The sequence below is a fragment of the Hibiscus syriacus genome, unplaced genomic scaffold (genome assembly GCF_006381635.1).
Source record: "Hibiscus syriacus cultivar Baekdansim isolate YM2019G1 unplaced genomic scaffold, ASM638163v2 tig00110931_pilon, whole genome shotgun sequence".
Lineage (NCBI taxonomy): Eukaryota > Viridiplantae > Streptophyta > Magnoliopsida > Malvales > Malvaceae > Hibiscus > Hibiscus syriacus.
Genome location: NW_024062918.1, coordinates 751,308 through 772,696, shown reverse-complemented (window position 1 = coordinate 772,696; position 21,389 = coordinate 751,308). Strand labels below are relative to the sequence as shown.

The 21,389-nt window shown below is 35.1% G+C and overlaps 3 protein-coding genes and 1 pseudogene across 5 annotated transcripts; 1 reads left to right on the top strand and 3 right to left on the bottom strand.

Annotated features, from left to right (window-relative positions):
• Positions 1–1,370: 1,370 nt before the first annotated feature.
• Positions 1,371–3,000, bottom strand: LOC120146690. Of its 2 annotated transcripts, none has more exons than XM_039160187.1 (5): positions 2,627–3,000; positions 2,383–2,529; positions 2,154–2,261; positions 1,748–1,827; positions 1,371–1,505 (listed from the first exon to the last, which is right to left on the bottom strand). In XM_039160187.1, the coding sequence occupies exons 1-4, from the start codon at positions 2,922–2,924 to the stop codon at positions 1,823–1,825; spliced, it is 558 nt and encodes a 185-aa protein (XP_039016118.1). In that variant the 5' UTR covers positions 2,925–3,000; the 3' UTR covers positions 1,371–1,505; positions 1,748–1,822. The 2 variants fall into 2 exon arrangements, with proteins under 2 accessions (XP_039016118.1, XP_039016119.1); XM_039160188.1 differs by having other exon boundaries at positions 1,378–1,512.
• Positions 3,001–4,221: 1,221 nt separating this feature from the next.
• LOC120146688 lies at positions 4,222–6,802 on the bottom strand (annotated as a pseudogene).
• A 7,271-nt stretch (positions 6,803–14,073) lies between these two features.
• On the top strand, positions 14,074–18,551 carry LOC120146928 (protein NAR1-like). Of its 2 annotated transcripts, XM_039160408.1 has the most exons (11): positions 14,074–14,233; positions 14,495–14,562; positions 14,797–14,950; positions 15,262–15,448; positions 15,633–15,759; positions 16,672–16,849; positions 16,965–17,014; positions 17,097–17,268; positions 17,481–17,607; positions 17,695–17,786; positions 18,036–18,551. In XM_039160408.1, exons 1-11 carry the CDS (start codon positions 14,111–14,113, stop codon positions 18,186–18,188), a joined length of 1,431 nt encoding a protein of 476 aa, XP_039016339.1. In that variant the 5' UTR covers positions 14,074–14,110; the 3' UTR covers positions 18,189–18,551. The 2 variants fall into 2 exon arrangements, with proteins under 2 accessions (XP_039016339.1, XP_039016340.1); XM_039160409.1 differs by lacking the exon at positions 14,495–14,562 and having other exon boundaries at positions 14,117–14,233.
• Positions 18,552–19,028: 477 nt separating this feature from the next.
• On the bottom strand, positions 19,029–21,283 carry LOC120146811 (pentatricopeptide repeat-containing protein At4g16390, chloroplastic-like). The gene has a single exon (XM_039160303.1). It carries the CDS (start codon positions 21,255–21,257, stop codon positions 19,179–19,181), a length of 2,079 nt encoding a protein of 692 aa, XP_039016234.1. The 5' UTR covers positions 21,258–21,283; the 3' UTR covers positions 19,029–19,178.
• Positions 21,284–21,389: the final 106 nt, after the last annotated feature.

Genomic DNA, 21,389 nt, shown 5'->3' with positions numbered 1-21,389 from the left:
TCAATGGGGGAAGAATTTAATGTTTGTGTCATGGCCAGTCTCAAGAGGTAATAGCAGCGACACCGCTCCACAAGGTGATGGAATATGAGACTACCCGTTGCCGGAGGAACTCCCCCGGAGAGGAGGACCTTCAACGCCAACGAGCATTTTTCTATGGCGTTGTCTTCGGGATTTACAAACACAATCTCGGTTTGCCCCGTTTTCATAGATAATGATTTTCAAATCCTCCGCCATACATAGGATCGAATTAAACGCAAAAAGAAGAAAGCTACAAATTCCCCGTTTCCTAGCGTTTTCAATGAAGAATTTCGTCGTGAAGTAACAAAAGTGGTGTTCTAATGATAATTTATAGCGCAACTCGCAGCCACTCTATTTGGATGATGCTAGGGTTTTGCATAACAGCACAATAAATTAGGCCATTATAGACCTAAGCCAACAGTTAAACAACCCAAACAATATGAAATCATAACTAACCCAACGTACATTTTATAATCCATGTTTGGAGTTCCAGATAGTAACATTCTCCAAGAGAGTAATCGTGGTATAGTAAATTTTGCTTCTTCTTTTTTTATAACTCAAGTTCGAATAACATAATCTATACGTATGTGTGAGTTTAAATCTAAGTTTTTTTTATATAAAAAAGGTTCTCCAATGTTTGGACTTCACTTTTTTCTTTAGAAATTTAATATACCATATCATTAAATCAATAGATACAAGAGAATTTTAAAATCCGAAGTTGGTATCAATGGAAAATTTGATAATAACTCACTGTCGTTTCACCTTGAAATTCAGTGCAAACAATAGAAAATCATAGGTTAAAAATCAATTGTACTAAAAAAATTAAATATTGATTTTCTAAATGTTTAGTTCATTAAGTATGAAATTTGAATACAAAAATTATTTGGTATGCAGGAGAAATTAGTTGATCACTATAAGTGTTGAATTTTGAATACTTTTATTTTTAAATTTTTATTGAATTTTATGTTTTTTTAAATATTCTATTAAAGTAAATTTTTACAGAAGTATATCTTTTTCACTACTTTTTCTATTCAAAATGTTTCCATTAAGTGGCTTTTAATATGTCATCAAACCCTTTTAAAAAAATCAATTGTTAAAAAAATTTAATTTGCAATGATTATATTTTTTTCAAAACAAACAAAGTGTCGATTTGGCAACAAAATTTTATATTTAAACAAATTACCTTTTTTATCATAAACAAAATTAACATGATCTATAAACAAAGAAAAATATAAAATTGATAAATCAAATATTGTAAGATAGTTTTCATCCAATTGAATAACAAAACAGCAGAGGTGATAGCACTGAGATTGATCCAAATGAATGAAAAAAGTCATTAAAAATTGTGTGTCAAAATCAACCCCTAGTATATGGTTCGTTTCATCATCATCATGCAATTCTATTCTAAACTTCTCTGACCTTTTGTACAGCAAGTTGTCTATATCGGTGATGCTTGTCTACCATTGCAACCATCTTTTTTCTCCACCCTGCAGTCTTATATACCATACAGAAATCGACAAAAGAAAAGGGTTTAATTTATAGCATGAGTTGTCGAATTCTTGATAGTTATATGATGTGCACGACCCTTGAACCAAGACTGCTATTCTGCTAAGAACTTTAGTTTCATACATAAATTTCATCCATTTCAGACAGTTTTGATGTAACAAGTGAGCATAAAATGCAAGAGCAAAAGAATCTCAACTATGGAAGAGAGACGTAATAAACTTACAAATCTTAAATTGAAAGAACCTGGGGAGGAGCCGAAATAAATTTGTATACGACTGATTTGTATTTCTTGAGATGTTCACCCTAAACATAATAATAGCAAAAACATGTCATAATCCATCTAAAAAAAGTACGCAGGTTGAACCAACAAAATTACATCGTAAAAGCAACTATTAGTTTATCTGAATCCACCAAAATGATAATGTGATACAAATAGCATCCTCAACTCTTACTAAACTGTTTAAAGTTGCATAAATTATCATCAAATGAATTTCTCTTTAGAGATGACACTTCTCAGCTATTCTAGAGATTGCATTATCAGTCTGATTTTTCGAATGCAAATACTTTTAGCAAAGAACAATGAATTGTGTGTCATGGTACATTATATATATGTAAATGTGAATTCTTATCTTTTGTTATGCTTTGATTGCTTTGACTAAGAGTGTCTTGCCCAGCAGGACTTACTGTTCGAGCAAGATGTTTAATACGATTCAATCGCAATCCTTTGGATGTTAAACCAAAACAGAAAATTTTTATATGCAAACACATAATCCGAGATTGAGCAGTTCATTAATAAATGGTATCAAAGATATACAAACTGAATCATTGACAATTATCCATATGAATTGTTAAACTCACAATTGGAAGTTCCATTTTCCTTCATCATTCCACCAACTGCAACCCCATTACCAACAGGATCATTTATCACTCGAGCCAGATGTTTTATGCGATTCAGACGTACCTTTGCAGGTAAAATAGCTAACTTATGAGCAGGGATTTCCAAACCTGTATGAGTTAATGTGACAAGGAACTAATAAAAACACAGTAAGAAAGTTTTTTCCCTTCCAAGTTAAACATTAATTGTAAAGTAATGGGTGCTGACAGTGGGAGCTTTTGTTATCGAGCATTGGTCTTTGTTGTTCATCACTGGATCTTACAAAAGCATTAGCAACACAAGTTAAGGCATTACTTAAAGGCAATTGAATTGGCAATGGAGGAGGGTTTGATCGAGCAGTTTCAGCCCTTTGCCTCCGCAATTGATAATTTCTTCGGCGTCTAGCGAGATGCTTTTCTTTTTCCTCAAGGCTCATAGATTGCCTTCTTTGCCGGTCCCTCATACGACGACGTTCTCTCTCTAATTCCTTCCGCAGCTCTGATCTGCTTGCTAGTTCTCCCATCATAATTTCCCAGCAGAATTCAACACAATCACAATCCTAATCCTAATTCAAAAACCGAGTAAGTTTTTTCACGCAAAAGCAAATACCAAGAATAAAAGAAACCTTTGTAATTCTAATGAGAGGAATCATATACATATACAAATTATTTCACAATTGTAAGAAAGTAAATTACAAAGAGAGTATTAAGTCTACTGATTAAGCTGCAAACATTTCTGATCTCATGGATGAAATATCTTCAATTCAGATCATTACAAATTAAAAAAAAAACTGAGTAATGGAAAATGAAAATGAAAACGAAAACGCTAACCTGAACGCTGGAGTTGAAGGTAGGAAGAAGAGAAGCTGGAAAAAAACCCCCAAAGATCAAAGACAATAAGGCAAATGTAAGAATGCAAAATGAATAGAATAGCTAATTAGATCGAATCGGTGCTTTTATTTTTCTCTCTATTAGTATTATATTTTTGGGCAAATTGCTTCTGTTCTTCGTACAAATGGATTCACGAACTGTTAAATTTATTCATGTGTTATTCATTTCGATATTTGATTTTTAGGAAAATAATTGTCTTTTAAATTTTAATTTATTTGTAATTATATAATATATTTATTTTAAACACTTTTGATTTTATCTGATTTCCCGTCTAAATAAAAAGGGTTAACTTGTCAGATTTCCTCATAATAGCTTAGATTCTAATTGGTCCCTAAACTTTATGTTGTGATTAAATCCTCAAAGAATTAGTATTGTACCAATCATGTTCTTCTATTAGTGTTTTTACACTCCACATTATATTTGAGCTGACATTACAAAAGAACCTAATTGATTTATCAAAAGTTTAATTACAGTATTTTAAAAGTTAAGACTTAATATAAAATATATATTATAATTTTAAGGATGTTTGGTGCAATTTACCCTAAAATGTAATATTTGTGTCTGGTTGATAAGGAAAGATGGCTCTAGTATACGTTTCACTTTCATTTTCATAGCCTTGTTTACATCTTGTCTCAGTATGCTGGGGCAAAAAGCTCAACACGACGTCGTCTTAGTATTGATTAAATCGATCATGTGATTTAACCAACGATAAGTTTCAAGATTCGACTCTCACCAATAATCCATAAATAGCACTTTCAACCCTCAACTCTATCAGTCCATAAGTGACTACATTCATCAGAAACGTACAGTAATATTTTTGTCATTTCGGTCACTTTGTCTAATACGATAAAAAAGAAACAACACAAGCTAAGCTCATATTTCTATGAATTTACAACACACTGAAAGGTTGATGCTATCAAATTGAGAATGAGGGAAGAATTTACAGAATCCGTGGAGGAATCACTGCTGGTAACGAGATTTTTCACCTCCATGCGGAAGAGGTTGCCATAGCTCTGTTTCCCCACCCAAGATATAGAGCCCCATCTCTCTCTGCAAGTCAATAGTTATTGTCATATTCCTTCAGCATACCTCTTACAGCTATAGTAACCGAGGAGCTTAATGGATATGGAGAAAAGCCCCCCATCATAAATCTTGACCTCCACTTTCCGAGAAGTTCGTGTCTTTCCACCCTTTCTGGCCCCTCGCAAGCAATCATATTCATGATATCGCGAGCCACACAATGCTGCTCTGCATTGATCCTTTGTTTGTCGTCTCTTAGACAGGCTGCGTCTATGGATTCAAACATAGCAGTGTAATAGTCCAGCGTCTCAACGTACCTTGAAAAGAACGGGGATGTGTTGGTATTGGACTCTTGCTCGACGAGGGTGACAACCTTGGGTGACAAACTCTTCACCAATCTCAACAGTCGGTCTCTGTGATTCCAGATGGTTACGCTCTCGTCCGGCATGTGATGCAATACATACGGAAAATTCACAGCTAGAGCTTCCCCAAGACAAACTTTAAGGTGCTCTAGTTGAATCTCACTAGTAGTAACATTTGTATCATGAAATTCGAATGGCACATTGCATGACTTGGCAAATTCTGATAGCTTCTGCCTCACGATATTAAGCCCCCCACCTCGAGCACGATTTGATTGAGAATCGTCGATGCCGGTTATGCGGATAGACGGGGGCCGACCTGGGCGTTTCACAAGAGCTGCAATAAGGAACATCCACTTGGTGCCTTGTGCTATTTGGAAGTCAATGATGTGAATTCTTGGCTCATATTGCATGACTTCCTTGATTACAGTATTAGCAGATGTGTATGCAAACTTCCAGTATGGGCAAATCCTGAAGAGAATACCCATGTAAGACATTAGTCGCATTTCAGGGCTTTGTAGATATTACTCCCCGAGGATTCCAACCTTGCCCTAAGCCCTTCCAGCACATAAGCACCCAATCGTTGGACTGGATCCCCGGATATCGAAACCATTTTCTCCAATACATGCATTAAACCTGCCACTGTCGACATATCGTTGTCATAAAGTGCTCGACCACAGGCAACAAGCATCTCCTTCAAGTTTAACCTAGGAATCATGTTCATTAGTTGATCGTGGTTCATGTCTACCATTGAACCACCTTGGTGGGCTCCACTACTGAAGCAACAATTGCAGCTGTCTATAATATCAGATTCAGGCCCCAACAAGGAAATTTCCAGCTCCCGCAGCTTGTGCTTCAATCCATTGCCATCATCAACGGAAGAAGATCCACTGAACGGTGATCCATGATTATTTTGAGGGGAATGATGAGGATCAGACATCCATGATTGAGACCCTTGCGAAGAGAAAGGACTCCTGCCCGATTAGATGCTTATAGCAGAAGGGGAATCATAGCCAGCAAAACTGGCAGTCGTTGTGGATGACTCCAGAGTAAATATCTGGTCATTGTAGGCTCGGAAAGAAACATCAGTTCCTTGGCTGCCGATATCAGAACATATATTGTTCTCTAATATCTGGATATGAGGCAAACAAAACTGATCGCTTTCCTTAACAGGTTGGCTATACAACCTGTGGATAGTGGCTGGAGCTCTGTTTTTCTGAGACGTTTGCATCTAAGATCAACCCGCTGATCAACTCCCTCCAAAAAAACTCTGTTCTTGACTGATTTTCGATGCGACAACAGGATTAGTCAATAAGTACAAGTAACACCTTTTTTTCCTAACAGCAGCAGTCAATTGGTTGAGCTAAATAACTAATTAACCGAAAAGGGAATAGGTTATGTAAATCCCCATCCTAACTATCAAATTTCGACCATCAATAGCTTTACTTGTGCAAGGTAGAAATATCAAAGGGCAATCATAATCTGGTTAAAAGAAATCCAATAAAATTCAAGAAGTTATATTATATAACCAATAGAGGAAGCATAAAACCTCAAAGCAACTTTCTTTCAAATCAGAAGCTAATCGACGAAGCACGAGACATCAACGAAAAACATAATCTAGTGAAACAACAGATGGTAGCTAGAAGTCAAAGATTAGATGAGTGGCTAAAAGGAAGTCATAGTTCCTCCAAAAGATGCAATCAAGCCTCAAAATTCACATGCTAAAGCTTGGTACTAAATTAAATCTGTGTCCAAAGCAAACCATATAAAGGCACAAAAATGTTGCATAGAGATCACGATTAATTAATTAGCTCCAAGATTTCAAATCTAATATCTCCATTTTCTTCATATATAATCAAAAGCCCAGAATTTCATTTCCTAAGCTAAAGAAAGGGTCGGTTGTAGCATCAGAAAAACAAAAGCAACCCAAAAAAGAAGATCATTTCGATTGATTCTAGTGCTAACCCATATTCCTAAATCATTAATTATGAACATAAACCTCGTATTGAACTCAAAGAACAACATCAGAGAAGGCGTTGGCATACCTTAGTCAACAATCAGCACCTATTAGGTCCGGTTTCTGTCATAATCGTCAAAGCCTATTTTATGTGTCTCTCGGGTAAAGATTATCGTTGCTTTCCTCTCTGGTTTCTGGTAAATCAAGGTGAAAATTGAATTATTTTATATGTAGTCACCGGTGAGATGGATTTACCAGCCCTTTGGAATCTATTGAATTACACGAGTGCCACTCTGAAATTTCTGAAAAGGAATTTTGGCGCTTGCTGACGAAAATATATCCCTTTGATCGCTAACAACGTGTAGGCCGTCGTGTGGCTCAATACTCTGTGCTCAGCAGCAAACAGAGTGTGCGCGCAGATTGTGACCGACTGCGATGGAACGAAATAATAAATTTTTTGTGATATATTCTATGATTTTAACTCGATTGTAAGAAAAATAAATCTCCGAACAATATTCGATTATTTGTATGAAAGAATTTAATAAAGTCAACTTTTTCCAATTTTTAATTTGTAATGTTTCTACTCGGAAGTCAATTTTTAATTTTTAAGAAAAAAGAACCCGAAACAATTTGTTATTTGTAGTGGTGGAATATATCATTATTTATTAATATTTTTGTTTAAATATTTAAATTTATTTGGTGAAAAGAAAAGAGAAGATAACTCTTGATATGGGTCATCGACGGCAAAATTTGGTAAAAAATAAATTCTCGACAACATCATGGGACGTCGGCGGTAGGATTTCTAGGTCAACAATGAACAATTGTTTGGGTTTCCAAATTAAAATCAAATTAAAGTGATATATTTAATATACTTTATATTGTCCACTGATATGGGTCATCGGAAACAGAGATTGATAGAAAAAGAATAAATTTCTAACAACATAATGGGTCGCGACTCGCGGGCGATTGGATTTTTGGGACAATTTTGTCAACAATGGATGGAGGATGAACAATTGCTTGGGTTTTCAAATAAAAAACAATATTAAAGTGATATATTGAATATATTTTATAATTAAAAAATGAATGATTTAAGTATAATTATATTATAATTATAATTAAATTTTACAAATAATTAATTATAAAGAGGTCCTTTAACTTTTTAATAAAAGCAATTTATTTCGTAGTATATTCTGGTGTGCTAACGATATACGTTGATGTGCAATGTTCATTGTAAAATAAAATTATGTTTGAAAATAAGTAAAACGATGATTTTTAAATATTTATTTCTTTGAAAATAAGTAAGTTAAATGCACGTTAACTGTTAACCGTTAACCATTAACCATTAACTGTTAAAGTAGATTTCTGAGACACCTGAATCAACAAAAACCTAGAAATTACAAGAATGGCAGTTGAGTAGATATGACTCTATGAGGGGCATTTCCAAATAAACCGCACCTTCCTGGAAGTATGGCTCTTGGCAAGACAGGTCGCTCATTCCCCGAAACAGCGTAATCTTTCCCGAACGTGTTTTTTAATAATTTTCTGTATTAAGATGACGTGGCAACGTGTAAATGGCAGACAGTCTATCTCTCTACTTTTCGACTTCAGCGTGTCATCGTCATTTGCGGCAGCTGCTTCTTCTAGAATCGTATGTACGACGAGGCGAGGCGAGGCGGTGCATGGGATTGCGATTCAAAGTGAGGCGTACATACGTAGTATAAATATGACTATATGAATATGATATATAAAAATAATTAAAATATAATATAACATGAAAAACAATATTTTTATACCAATTTATCATATTTTAATATATCAGTCGAAGCCCAATTTCAGGTCCAAATGAAGAACAACACCATAGTTTTCAAAAATTGGTGGTCACCGCCTCACCGACCGTCACTCATTTGCGGTGGCCCTTCAAAAAATTATGTTTTTTAAAAAGCTTTTTCACCCACAGTTCGAAAATCATGTTGGTTTTTTGAAGAAAAAAAATGTCTCGGGAAAGTTAGATCTAGAGTAGATCTTTTCAAAAAAAAAACCTCCCCAGATCCTCGACCGAACACTCTTTCGAGTCAAACAAAGAAAAAAAAAACAAACATGCAAGCCTCGAAGCCGAAAAAAGTACGAACTTTACCTCTTATTTCACTTCGAAAATGTACAAAAAGCTTCGATCTCACTATGTATTTTCTTGTACTTTTTTCGTGACTTTTCTGTGTGTATTTCGTATGTCATTTCTGAGTTCGATTTATATTAATTTATAACCTACAGCATCCCCTATTTAAGGTGGATTTAGAGTCCTATTCAGACTCAAAAACTGACTTGGTTGTTGTGTTTGTTGGTGATGGTTTCGTGTGCTCTCCTTGTGCCAGACGGTTTGGGGTTGATCGAAAGATGCGAAGGCTGTTGGGTGAGAGGGATGTGGCATTAGAATGAAAGATAGGGTTAGGGTTTCAAAATCATAACCAATTCGGGTAGTTCTAGTGGACCGGTTCGGGCTCCAATCGAGTCGCGTGTTACTGGTGCAATTTGGGTTCACTGTGGGCCACTGGGTGTTTTTGGGGCTGCTTGTACTTGGTTTGTTGTTGGGCCAGCAACTTGGCCTATAAAAAACATGTATCATTTTGATATATATATATATATATATATATATATATATATATATATATATATATATATATATATATATAGTGTCCACAATATCAAAAAAAAAACATATGTTTCAAAAATATATGTATCTCGAAGAAACATATAATCAATGTATTCTTATACGTAAAGCGTATATGTTTTTTCTTATACTGATTTGAATTCATTATATAAAAATAAGGGTAAACTATACGAATGGTCCCTTAAATTTTTGGTACGATCGATTTTGGTCACCTATTAAAAAAATATTTTTAGTCTCTTATGTTATCGGTCACGTTATCGATTTATTCGGTTTCAATTTTTTAGCTGTTAACTTTCGTTAACTCTTTAACAAAAATATTATGTAGCAATTAAAAATTTAAAAAATCCAACATCGATAGCTTCCTCGACGCTACTACCATAGGTTTCGCCATCTCCATAGTTGTTGTGTCGTCTTTCTTGCACAAGACGAAAACCCAAGAATCTTATCAGTAAGAATCAAAAAATTCTTCTTTGCATCATCCAACGTGGTTAAGGCGACACAAAAGCTCTGATCATTGTAGGATTAGCCATCGTGGGCAATGTTGGCACAGTGTTTTCCGTCATAACATTGTTGAAGTTGGGATCTTTTTGCTCTTTCTCGTCTTTCCTCCATTGTGTTTGGCAAGAAGGGAGAAGATCAACAGTTGGTGATAAGTGAAACACTTTTCTAGATAATCAATTTTTGGAGAAGAAGAAAAATCACGTCTCGTATAGTTTACCATAAAATTAACTAATGTACTGTCACGTAATATTTGTGTTAAAGGGATTAGCAGGAGTTAACATAAAGGATCATCCCATATAATTTATCCTAAAATTAACTAATGTAAAATTTGTTTTTTTATTTAACGTACCTTGGTTTTTTTCTTATTTAAAAGGGACTAAAATATAACTCGTGCTATAATATAGGGATTTATACAGTACTTTTGCGAGACGAGGAAGATCTCTAGTTGTTATTTTTCCATCCATGCAAACTCAAACGTAGGTCATGTTTACGCAGCAGAGAAAGTACCAGTTTTGCATAGATCAAGTGCATCCCAAAGATGCATGCAGTTCACCCAAACAATGGTGCTTTCTAACAATTATTCGAAGAGGTAGCCGACGGTGACGGAAACGCTGGTGATGGTAACGAAGCGAAGGTAATCGTTGGTGTTGAATTTGCCAACGATTTTGGTGAAAGGAGGGTTTCGATCTTCAACTGGATGCTATGGCTTGGCCGAAGCTACTATGTCTGTGTTCATCTTTGATGTTTTTTTTGGTTGCTTTTTCCAACTGCATGTGCTGTTTGTGTTGCTTTCGACGACTTCACCTGAGGACTTGGACTTTGGTTATGATATGAGAAGGGTGAGATTTACTGTTATTGGGTTCATTGGCCACAATTTCATACATGGGTTATGCAGTTCTGGTAAATGGACAGAAGCAACTAGCTAGCTTGCACAGTAAGATGGTTGCTGAGGATATTGTACCTGATGTTGAAACTCTTTAACATTTTCTTGGACGCTATTAGTAAACAAGGAACAATAGGAGAAGCTCATGAAGTGCTGAAATGAATAAGCACTACAAGAAATTTGACAAAAAAATATGAACAAAAGTATGGTGTATAAAGTGTGATATGAACAAAGTAAACAAATGTTATAACAAAAAAATATTGAGGTCTGGATTACAAGATAAGATAACATAATGACTCTCACAAGTGTGAAAACTCCCAAGTACGACAAATGGTTGGGTCTACTGTGGAATCTTATATCTTGTCTTCATAGATGTCTAACAACTATCCTATATACAAATTCTCGATAGAGTATTCGAAGGTGTTCTACACTATCTCTAGCAAGAATTTGACAGTGAAAATGCTACATCAATACCTCTTAGCGTGAACCATAACAGTTTAATATCTATAAAGCTCGACTCTTCTTAGTCGTTGAAACTTTATCCTTATCTCTAAGGTGAGTTAGGATTTACCTCTCAACACCCCCCTTTGTTCAAGTATATCTAAGCTTAACTCTCTCGAATATTAAGCTATCAAACAAGACTAAGGCTAACTCTCGAAAGCTCTTACAAATCATGCATTCAAAACAATGAACAAAGCAAGTATAAATCTGGAAATGCTTCAACATCCATTAAACAAAATATAATCATCCACAATAAACCCAAACCAAGCTAAGTTATTTCATGGTCGGGTTAATAACATCCATAAAATCATTCATATAAAACAACCCAAATGAAATGCTAAAAACGCAGAAACAAACTAAAAGGAAGAAAACTCCTGAGCATCAGTGAATCACCCTAGCCAAGCTGCCTCTCTCAAGGTCTAGCTTGTTGTTTTTCTTGGAGCCTTCAAAAATGGAGAACACCCACGAAGAAGGAGAAGAGAAAAAGAAGGAAGAGTAGTTGCCTTTTCTCTCTCCCCTATCTCATAAATTCCAGCCTCCTTTAAAAGTGTGGTGTCCTTAGCTTTATATAGTGGGAACTCCTAGGGTTTTGTACCCTTTAATTCCTTGTACCCTAGGGAAAAGATTCCTTCACGTGTAGGGCACAACTGTCATAAGATTTATGAGTAGGGCAAACTGTCATGAGATTCACGTATAAGCATGAAAAATATCTTCAAATTTTGTCCTTTAGTGCATCCAGGAAAAATGCAAAGAAATGCTACAACAAAAGTTCGTGTGCACCTAGTTTCTAAATCTACGCACACACAACACTATAACACTACCTTCCAAACATTAGCAGCACTATTAATCAATGAAATAAAGACCATTCAGCCCAATCCACCACATGCATGAAATATGCAACTAGATGCAACTAATATGCAACTAAATGAGCTAGAGAACAAACAATAACCTAACTAAAAAGACCTAAAATGTATTCTTTTACGAGGTTATCAAGGAACTGAGAGGGTAAGTGGGGGAAAAAAGACTCACTTTATTATTGTAGAATTTATGTATTTTTAAAGATTTTTTTTAAAGAAATTGTTAAAATTTTAAAATGATTAAAAAATTATTAAAAATAATATTTTTAAAAATATCATTTGATAATATTATGATGTGACATATGTCATGAATTGATTCAAAAAATTATTAAATTTATTAATCAACATTGACCAAAAGATAAATTGATAAAATTTAAAAGTATAAAGACATAATTAGATACAAAGAAAATTCAAAGGCTCAATTAATTTTATTTTCTAAAAAGTTGATGGTTTTTGGCACCTTTAAGCCATAATGTTCTAAAAATATAGAGATAATATTATGTTAAATTAAAAAAAAAGACTCAATCTAAAATATTAGCATAGTATAAGGACTAAAATTATAATTAAACATTATATTTTCGACTTAGTGTAAAAGTAGATGTCCAAACTATACCTAAAATTAACTTTAGATACATAAATAATTTTTAGTTAAAAATAGATGTCTAATGTTTTCTGCATTACACTTTTAGGCGTCTAACGTTTTTTCTATTACACTTTTAGGCGTCTAACGTTTTCTCTATTACACTTTAAGTGTCTATGTAGTAACGACCGTCAAAAGAGTGTTAAGTGACACGTGTTAAGTTTGTATTTTGGCTTAATATAAAAATCAATTAATTTTAAGTGCCTAAAAAAATTTTCGTTAAAAATAGATGCTTAATATTTTTTCTATTACACTTTTAGTTTCTACACAGTAACGACCGTTAAAAAATCTGTTAAGTAACACATGCCATGTTTATATATATATTTTTTAAATAGCTGATACTATTATTAATTTAAATCATTGTAATCTAAAATCTCTCATTTCAACCTCATTAGCAGATATCAGCGGCCATTACGATCGTCGCTTTCACCATTGTCAAACAATCACTCACCCTTCATTGAATTTCCACTATCGATCATCCCTCTTGTCGTTGTTTTAATCCCCATAAATCTAAACTTAAATCCCCAAACCTAATATCCTAATCCCTAAGCCCAGTATCAAAATTATCATTTTCACCCTAAATTAACTTTAAGGATTTATAGGGATAATGGAGGAAGTTCTAAATGTAATTGAGGAGGAAGAATTTTTTTTTATGCAAGCGAGAGTGGGGAAGAATTTTTCTTTTTTAAAAAACTAATTTTTAAAATAATATTTTAATATTTTTTAGTAAATAAAAATTTATATATATATATATATAAACGCGTTACGTATAAAATAACAGTTAAATTTAATAATTGTTACTGCAAAAACTTCTAAAAATATTACATCGAAAGCATTAGACATCTAAAGTTAACTTAGAGTATATTTTAAATATTTATTTTTATATTAAGCTAAAATATAAATATGATATGTGCTTACGAAAGCTGCTCTCAATCTGGTGTTGGGGGCAACTTAATTCCATTATTTATATGGGAATAAGGTCAACTAATTTTATAAATATGATATGTGTCATATAATAAATTTTTTTAATAGTTGTTGTTGTGTAATCACTTAAAAATGTAAAAAAAAATGTTATACACCTAAAAATACAATAAAAATAGTAAACTTTTATTTTTAATAAAAATATATTTAAATATTTATAATTAAATTATAAAATAATTTAAACACTAATTTTTGTATTAAACATATTAAAAGCATAAATCTTCAGGATAGTATGTATGAATTATATATATATGCGTTTGTGGTCGGGTGCCAAATTCATAGTTAAAAAGAAGTGCGAAATACACACGCCTTTTGCTGGCCTCCCTCCGGTGACGGTTACGGCCTTTGACCTACCAAACTATTTCAAGCTTCTTCAACCTCAACCTTGTTTTCCCAATCAATTCGTTGCTTTATATTATCGATTTCTAATTGTATAAATAGTAGCTTCTAAATTAACGATGTCGGAGAAGTTCTCGCCGACGCTCAGAATCGGAGATCTCAGCGATTTCATTGCACCGTCTCAAGCCTGCGTCGTTTCTCTCAAAGGTCTCAAACCAACCCCTAAGAAACCTGAACCTCAGGTACTTATTATACCTTTCCTCAATTATCATTCTTATTTCGTGATTTTAGCTAACTTTGATTCGGAATTAGATGCTATAGTTTGTTTTTGGTTTGTAATTGGCTCCTTCTATTTTAGATTGTGATGCTTTGGTCTGGTAATGTTTTGTAATCTCATAAGCTTTATTCTACTAATTATCGGATTATTTAGCAGTATAAGAATATGAATTTTCGTTATTTTTGGTTATTGTTTTTCTTATTTTGAAATACTTTACTGAACGAAGGTTTTAGCTTCTAAGAGTCGGCAGACTGAACCAGTAAAAATTTCGCTCAAGGACTGCTTGGCATGTAGGTAATAATTCCCTCTATCTTCGATTTATCCTTCTTGTCTTTCAACTTGCTTAGCTCGGAAGGAATTTGTTTGTTTATTAACAGTACGTTTCGAGGTAATTATCAAAATTGCTGCAGGTTGAGTTAGTAGTTTATGACTGCCAATTGTTTTCTTGAAAGTGCTTTATTTGCATTGAAGTAAATTGTTTTTTAGCTATGTTGATGATCTGTTTCTATTTTCTTTGCAATGTTGCAGCGGGTGCATAACTTCAGCGGAGACTGTGATGCTTGAGAAGCAAAGCCTAGACGAATTCCTTTCCAATATTAATAAAGGGAAAGTTGTATTTGTATCAGTTTCTCCACAGTCAAGAGCCTCCCTTGCTGCTCACTTTGGCATCTCTCCACTAGAGGTAAAATGGAACATTCAAAACCCTGAATCTAAGATGCTTTGATACTGGCGTACTACCTCTGGCCTGTTCTTCTGTTACGTTCCCACAATAAGATATAAAAAGCAGAGTGGGTTAAATCAGTCAATTTTCTCTTACCACACACGAATGCACATTGCAAAACCTCCCTAGTCCCTACCTCTAGTTCCTTTGACCAAATCTGCGATTCCTAGTATATTATTTTGTTTTCATTATGTTTGAAGTACATGAAATGTTGCCTATATGTTATTTAAGTTGAATGTTTATAATTATGGAAGTTCTTTTCTCATATTCAGGTTTCCAAGAAACTCACAACATTTTTGAAGTCATTGGGAGTAAAGGCTGTTTTTGATACTTGTTGTATTAGAGACTTAACGTTGATTGAAACTTGTCATGAGTTCATTGCTCGGTATAAACAAAGCCAAGCAACTGATGACGAGAAAAGCAAATCCTCACTCCCAATGCTGTCCTCATCATGTCCAGGTATACATCTTTCTGTAAAAGTTGAGCATTCATTTAATAGTATTTTCTCTCCCTCAACCCCCAAAATGTTTATGCACTCCGAACTTGTATATTTTACATAGAGATGGGATGTCATGGTGATTTATAGAATTCCTGTGATCAAAATTCAAAAGTGTTTCTTCTGTGCGGCATTCTCTAATTGCAGGTTGGATATGCTATGCTGAAAAACAACTAGGATCCTATATTTTGCCGTACATATCCACAGTAAAAAGTCCTCAGCAATCAATGGGAGCTACTATTAAGAATCATATATGTCAAACAATGGGTTTCAGGTAGCCTTGTCTGTTCAACTTTTATACATCAGACTTCTGTTTTCTTTTGGTCATGATCATGCTATGAACAACATTTCAGCAAGCAGAGAACTTAAAACTTGTAATGTACACTGGTAAATGACATTTAGCTTTTAAATTTTAGATGAATTGCATGAATGGCAATTTTCTTATAATTTTATCCAGAAAATTAAAGCCTTGCTAAAATTTTTTGGTTACCAATGAATTAATGCATACTGTTCGAAACTACGAAGCCTCCCACCCTTCTAATGATATCAGCAAAACTAGCATTTGTATCATGAAGCCATTTCCATGGCCTGAGTATCTCCACATAAATGAGCATAATCAAAGGATTGTTCTAATTTCTTTCTTCTCTACAATTTCAGTTGTAGAACATCTCTCCACTCACTTTTCTCTTTTTATATACTATTTAGTGCTATAAAATTTTCTATGGACTGACATTTCAGGAAGGACGATCTTCAGTTTGTATCTTATGAAAATTTCTAGTTTTACTTGATACAATCTGAATATTAGAGGAAATAGCGCATGCCAAAAGCTTTATACTATTCTTTTTTTTGATAGGAATAGTAGGTCTCATTAAAAACCTCCTTCTTAGTAGTCCTTTACCATGAGGTTAGAACCGACTAGCGGAAGGAGGAAAAGAGTACCTGAATATATTGATTATAAAAAGATTACATAAGACTTAAACCACTCCATGTAGATACATAAAACTTAACCACACTCTAATAACCCCCTTGGAATAAAACATCCGAACTCAGTACAACAAAGTGAACCACTATCCAATCCCCTCCTTTGCAAGCAAATCTGCCTCGCAATTGCAGCTTCTCGGAATCCACCTCACAATGACCTCATTCTTAAATCTTGAATGACTGGATTATTCATTTTACTTAATAGGCCAGAGGAGATTTACCATGTAACCATGATGCCTTGTTATGATAAGAAGCTTGAGGCTTCCAGGGATGATTTTGTTTTTCAAGTGGAATCTAATGATGGGAGCCCTACAGATGAAGGTGTTTGTATCCCAGAGGTCGACTCTGTCTTGACCTCTGGAGAAGTATTAGATTTGATACAGGTGAGGTCAAGGTTGCATGTTATCTTAATTTTGATATTCCAATGTAACAATTTTATATTCTTTATTTAATGGCTTCATGTAATTATTTTTTAATTTATATGGTCAATTTTTGCAGTTGAAAGAAGTTGATTTTAATGCCTTGGAAGGGTCACCTCTTGATAGACCGTATGTCCCAATTATCCTCATTAAACTGACCCTTTATTCACCTTGTCACGTACAAATGAAAAATATTATTGTGCTTCTGCAGGTTGACAAATCTTGATGAGCAAGAACATCTTTATGGTGTCTCAGGAAGCTCTGGAGGTTATGCAGAAACTGTCTTCCGCTATACCGCAAAAGTTCTCTTTGGAAGAGAAATTAATGGCCCTTTGGATTTCAGAATTATAAGAAATTCTGATTTCCGAGAATTGAGTCTAGAGGTAAGTTTGCTTTTTTAATTTGGTAGTGTTGGTTAGCACTGTAAGTCCAAATATAAAATAAAACGTGCCTTTTCAGCTTTGAAGAGTGCCCTTCCTGCAATATTAGTTCACAAAAGTTGTATTGAAATTAAATCATGGCCTTATTATTTAATGCATATGGCTCAAAAAGTCATGGTAACAACTTCAATACTACATTTTATTATTTAATGTAGGTGGAGGGGAAAACTGTGCTGAAATTCGCCCTATGTTATGGCTTCCAAAACCTGCAAAACATCGTCAGGAAAGTAAAAATGCGGAAATGTGATTTTCAATTTGTGGAGGTCATGGCATGCCCTTCAGGTTTCTGTTTCCTCGTATTCTTTTATGCTTTTTTTAATAATGACTGCGTTGTAATTTAATATAACAAGGTATTGTTAATATATGCAGGTTGCTTGAATGGTGGAGGGCAAATCAAGCCAAAGCCTGGACAATCTCCAAAGGAGTTAATCAAATCGATAGAAGCCGTGTACATGGAAAACGTGAGTTCCTATCTTCGATATTGAACTTGTTCACTCATTTTTGAAAACTCAAGATGATTCATCAAACTAAAAGATTTCGTTACCGTCAACAGTTAAGCACCGACCATGCTTGCAATGCTGACATGCTTTTACAATTAAGCTCTCTTTCGAATATGTTCATAGCACAAAAGTTCCAAGTAGGGAGAAACTATGCATTTATTCCTTTTTGGTTTACTTTTTCTTTTAATCGAGTCATCTTTATACCTTTAGGTTCTGGAAGCTGATCCTTTTAAGAACCCACTGGTGAAACGGTTGTATGACGAGTGGCTTGAGCACCCGGGTTCTGAAAAGGCTAAAAGGCACATGCACACAGGATACCACCCTGTTGTAAAAAGTATCACTGCTCAGTTGAACAATTGGTAAACGCTTTCTAACATCTGGCCTTGTACAACACGGGAAACTTTCCCTCTGTTGTCTCTCCATGAGTGCATGTTAGACATCGTCAGCCAACCAGCCATGGCACATTGTTGCTGGTTATTCGGTCCTCTCACTGTTGCATTTTGCAAGGAGACCAAATTTTGGTGAGGATATATTTTGTTTTGAAGAAAATTATTTATTATCACACCTTTCTTTGCTTCTAAGTAAGTATCGAATATAATATATGTTCGATACCAGTATACTCATTTGTTTTAATCTTTTCATGTATTTGAATCATACTCATGTCAGAAGGTATGTTTTGTACAACTGACGGACACAGTTTAGAGAGAAAAAATAATGTCTGGGTAACATAGCTCTTGTATATGTTGTGCCTGTATTAGCTATTAACACAAAAGAAGGAATCAATTTGTGTTCTTAATAGTACCTTGAATCATTTATTAGCATCTGTTAATCTGGAGAGGTGAGTAAATAGTTAAACCGTTCGATTTCTTATACTTAAATCGAACCGATTAATATCAACAACTGAACCAACCAATCTTCATGGTTTAAACTGACCCAATTGAATAGATTATAGATAAGTTCAGTTGGTTAAATTTGTTAACCAACTCGTATATTTGAATTAATATATTAAGTCAATTTAGTTGGTCGTATTGGTTTAAAAACTGACAACCGATTGGCAAAATCATCAAAAATAATGCAAAAATTGCTATAATCAAAAGAATCAAGCTCAGATGCTGAGGCTGAAGCTCGAAAAATATTGCATTATTGAAAGAAAAGGAAAACAAAATGGCAAAAAGCATTTATGATTAAAATCAACAAAAATAACGTCCCATGCTACAAAATTTTTCCACCAATTAAAATAGGGAATGCTAAATATAGGAAAGAGAGTTTTGAGAGAATATTTCTAGACATTAATTATGGATGCAAAGACGGAAGAACTGGCCTATGATGAACGTTTCTTCATGAGCACACTACCTAAGCAACCACCAAGTCAGGTGTACGTCTCGACTCCAACCATGACTCGGCAGCAACTTTTGTCGTCAAAAACCAGCCAGCCTTGTCTGGGGCTTCATGGAATGGAGCATCTAGTTCCTTCAAATGTGACTCGATGACAGTTGCCAAGCCTTTCTCCGAGTATTTATGTTTCCCATGTCCAGTATTGATCCCGAGCAATGGGGGAAGCTCCTCTCCCAACTCCGGTGCTTTTGCCAAATCATTAATCCAAACATGCAGTGCAGTTAAAGCTGCCCCAAGAGAGAGAGACTTAAGATTCAAGGACCACTGAGTTGGAGACCTAGATTGTATACCAGCATAAATCTCTAGAGAAAGCCCCAGCTCTAGCAGCTCACAAGCTCTTTCCAACAGATCTAAGTTGACACAGAGATCAATCAAACAGTTACAGTAGGCTTTCTTTACATCCGAACTGATACAATTAAAAAGTTCTGATGCTTCATTCTTAAAATCCCCTTCGTCGTTTTGCTCCCCTACCAAAAGTTTCACCACACCACCTAGTTTTGGATTAGCCTTCCCAATGCAATCATTCAGCTTAGCAAGTTCTTCTCGTGGTGTATGTGTCATCACATTCAGAAGACAACCACAAAACCGATCATCGGGAGCTATCCCCAATTCATAAACTTGATTAAACGTCCTCACAACGTCATCGACACATTGGGCTTTCCCATAGCATTGAATAAGTGATGTCAAAACAAAAATGTTGGGTTCAAAACCGGCTTCCAACATATCATTCAAAATCCCCTCCACCTCTGAAACTTTCCCACTGCAAGAATATATGGTGATCATTGATGAAAATGTCCAACTGTCAGGCTTGCAAGTCCAGGAATTTTTCATGTCTTCGAAAATTTCAGCAGCTTCATCTGCCAAGCCAACATCAGCACACATGGCCAAAAGGGTATTGTAAAGAACAACAGTCAACTCCAACCCCTTGTCTTTCATCTCTTTATATACACTAAGAGCATCCTCACCATACCGAGCTCTTCCGTAAGCACGTAAGAGTGAAGCATAGGTTGCCCAATTCGGTGAAAATCCATTAGAAATCATCTCTTTGTAAATAGACTTGGCCTGCCAAGGCCTCTTGGCTCTCCCCATGGCATCCAACAAAGTATTATATATAACCGTATTAGGTTTAGCACCTAAGACCTTCATCTCCTCATAAACATTTAAACAGCCGTCATAATTTCCAGACATCCCGTGTATCTTAATCAAAGTTGAAAAAGTAACAGAATCGATCCTCCATTTTTCCGTTCTAGCACGGTCATACAAGGTGAAAGCCATATCAACATTCCCAGCACGGCCATAGGCATCAATCATGGCCGAGTAAGTGACCTCATCAGGATTACACTCATATGTAGGCATTTTCTCAAACCACTCAACAGCCTTATTGGGCAAACCACAGACCCTAGAACAACTAATCAGCGTGGAAAAGGTAATGTTGTCGGGCTTAACCCCTCTCTGAAGCATTTCATCAAACAGCTTCTCAGCACCATTCAAATCCTTAGACTTCCTAAAAACCTTAATGGTGACATTATAAAGAATGACCTCTCGAGTTGTTTTCGTTAATATCCTTCGAAAGTGGCCGAGAACAAGCGAAGCAATTTGAGGGTTCGACATGTCATTGAGAACAACCACAGCATCTTGCTCAGAAATATCGTCACCTAAACTAGTCAGAACAGCTAAAACATCTTTTTCATTGGCATTGCAAGCATCCAAAGACTCAGCTGCCTTGAGCAGAGAAGTGTACCTGGAATTGTAAGTCAATTGCCTGAGACGTGAAGCTTTGGGACTTCGAGGATTGACCCACACATTGCTTTTCGAAGAAGCGGTTTTTCCATTTGGATACCGGGGGTTTTGGGATTCTTGAGCTATGGGGTCCTGCAAGGAAACATGGGTAGCTTGGATAGAGGATTTTGATTGAAACGCCAAGGGAACAAGCCTAAGAGAAAGAGGTGAGGTTCTTAAAGATTTAGGCTTGGGTGAAACAGAGAGAAAGTGAGGGTCACGTAATAGAGTAGAAGGTGAGGAGCATAGATACGCCATAGTTGTGTTTGTTTAAGCCTTTAGCTTAAACTTTATAGCCCTCGACAGTGGAAGAGAAGAGAAGAGTGGCAAGTCTGAAGTCTATCTTGATACTGGAATAACCTTATCTACAAATTACAGATTTAGAGAGAT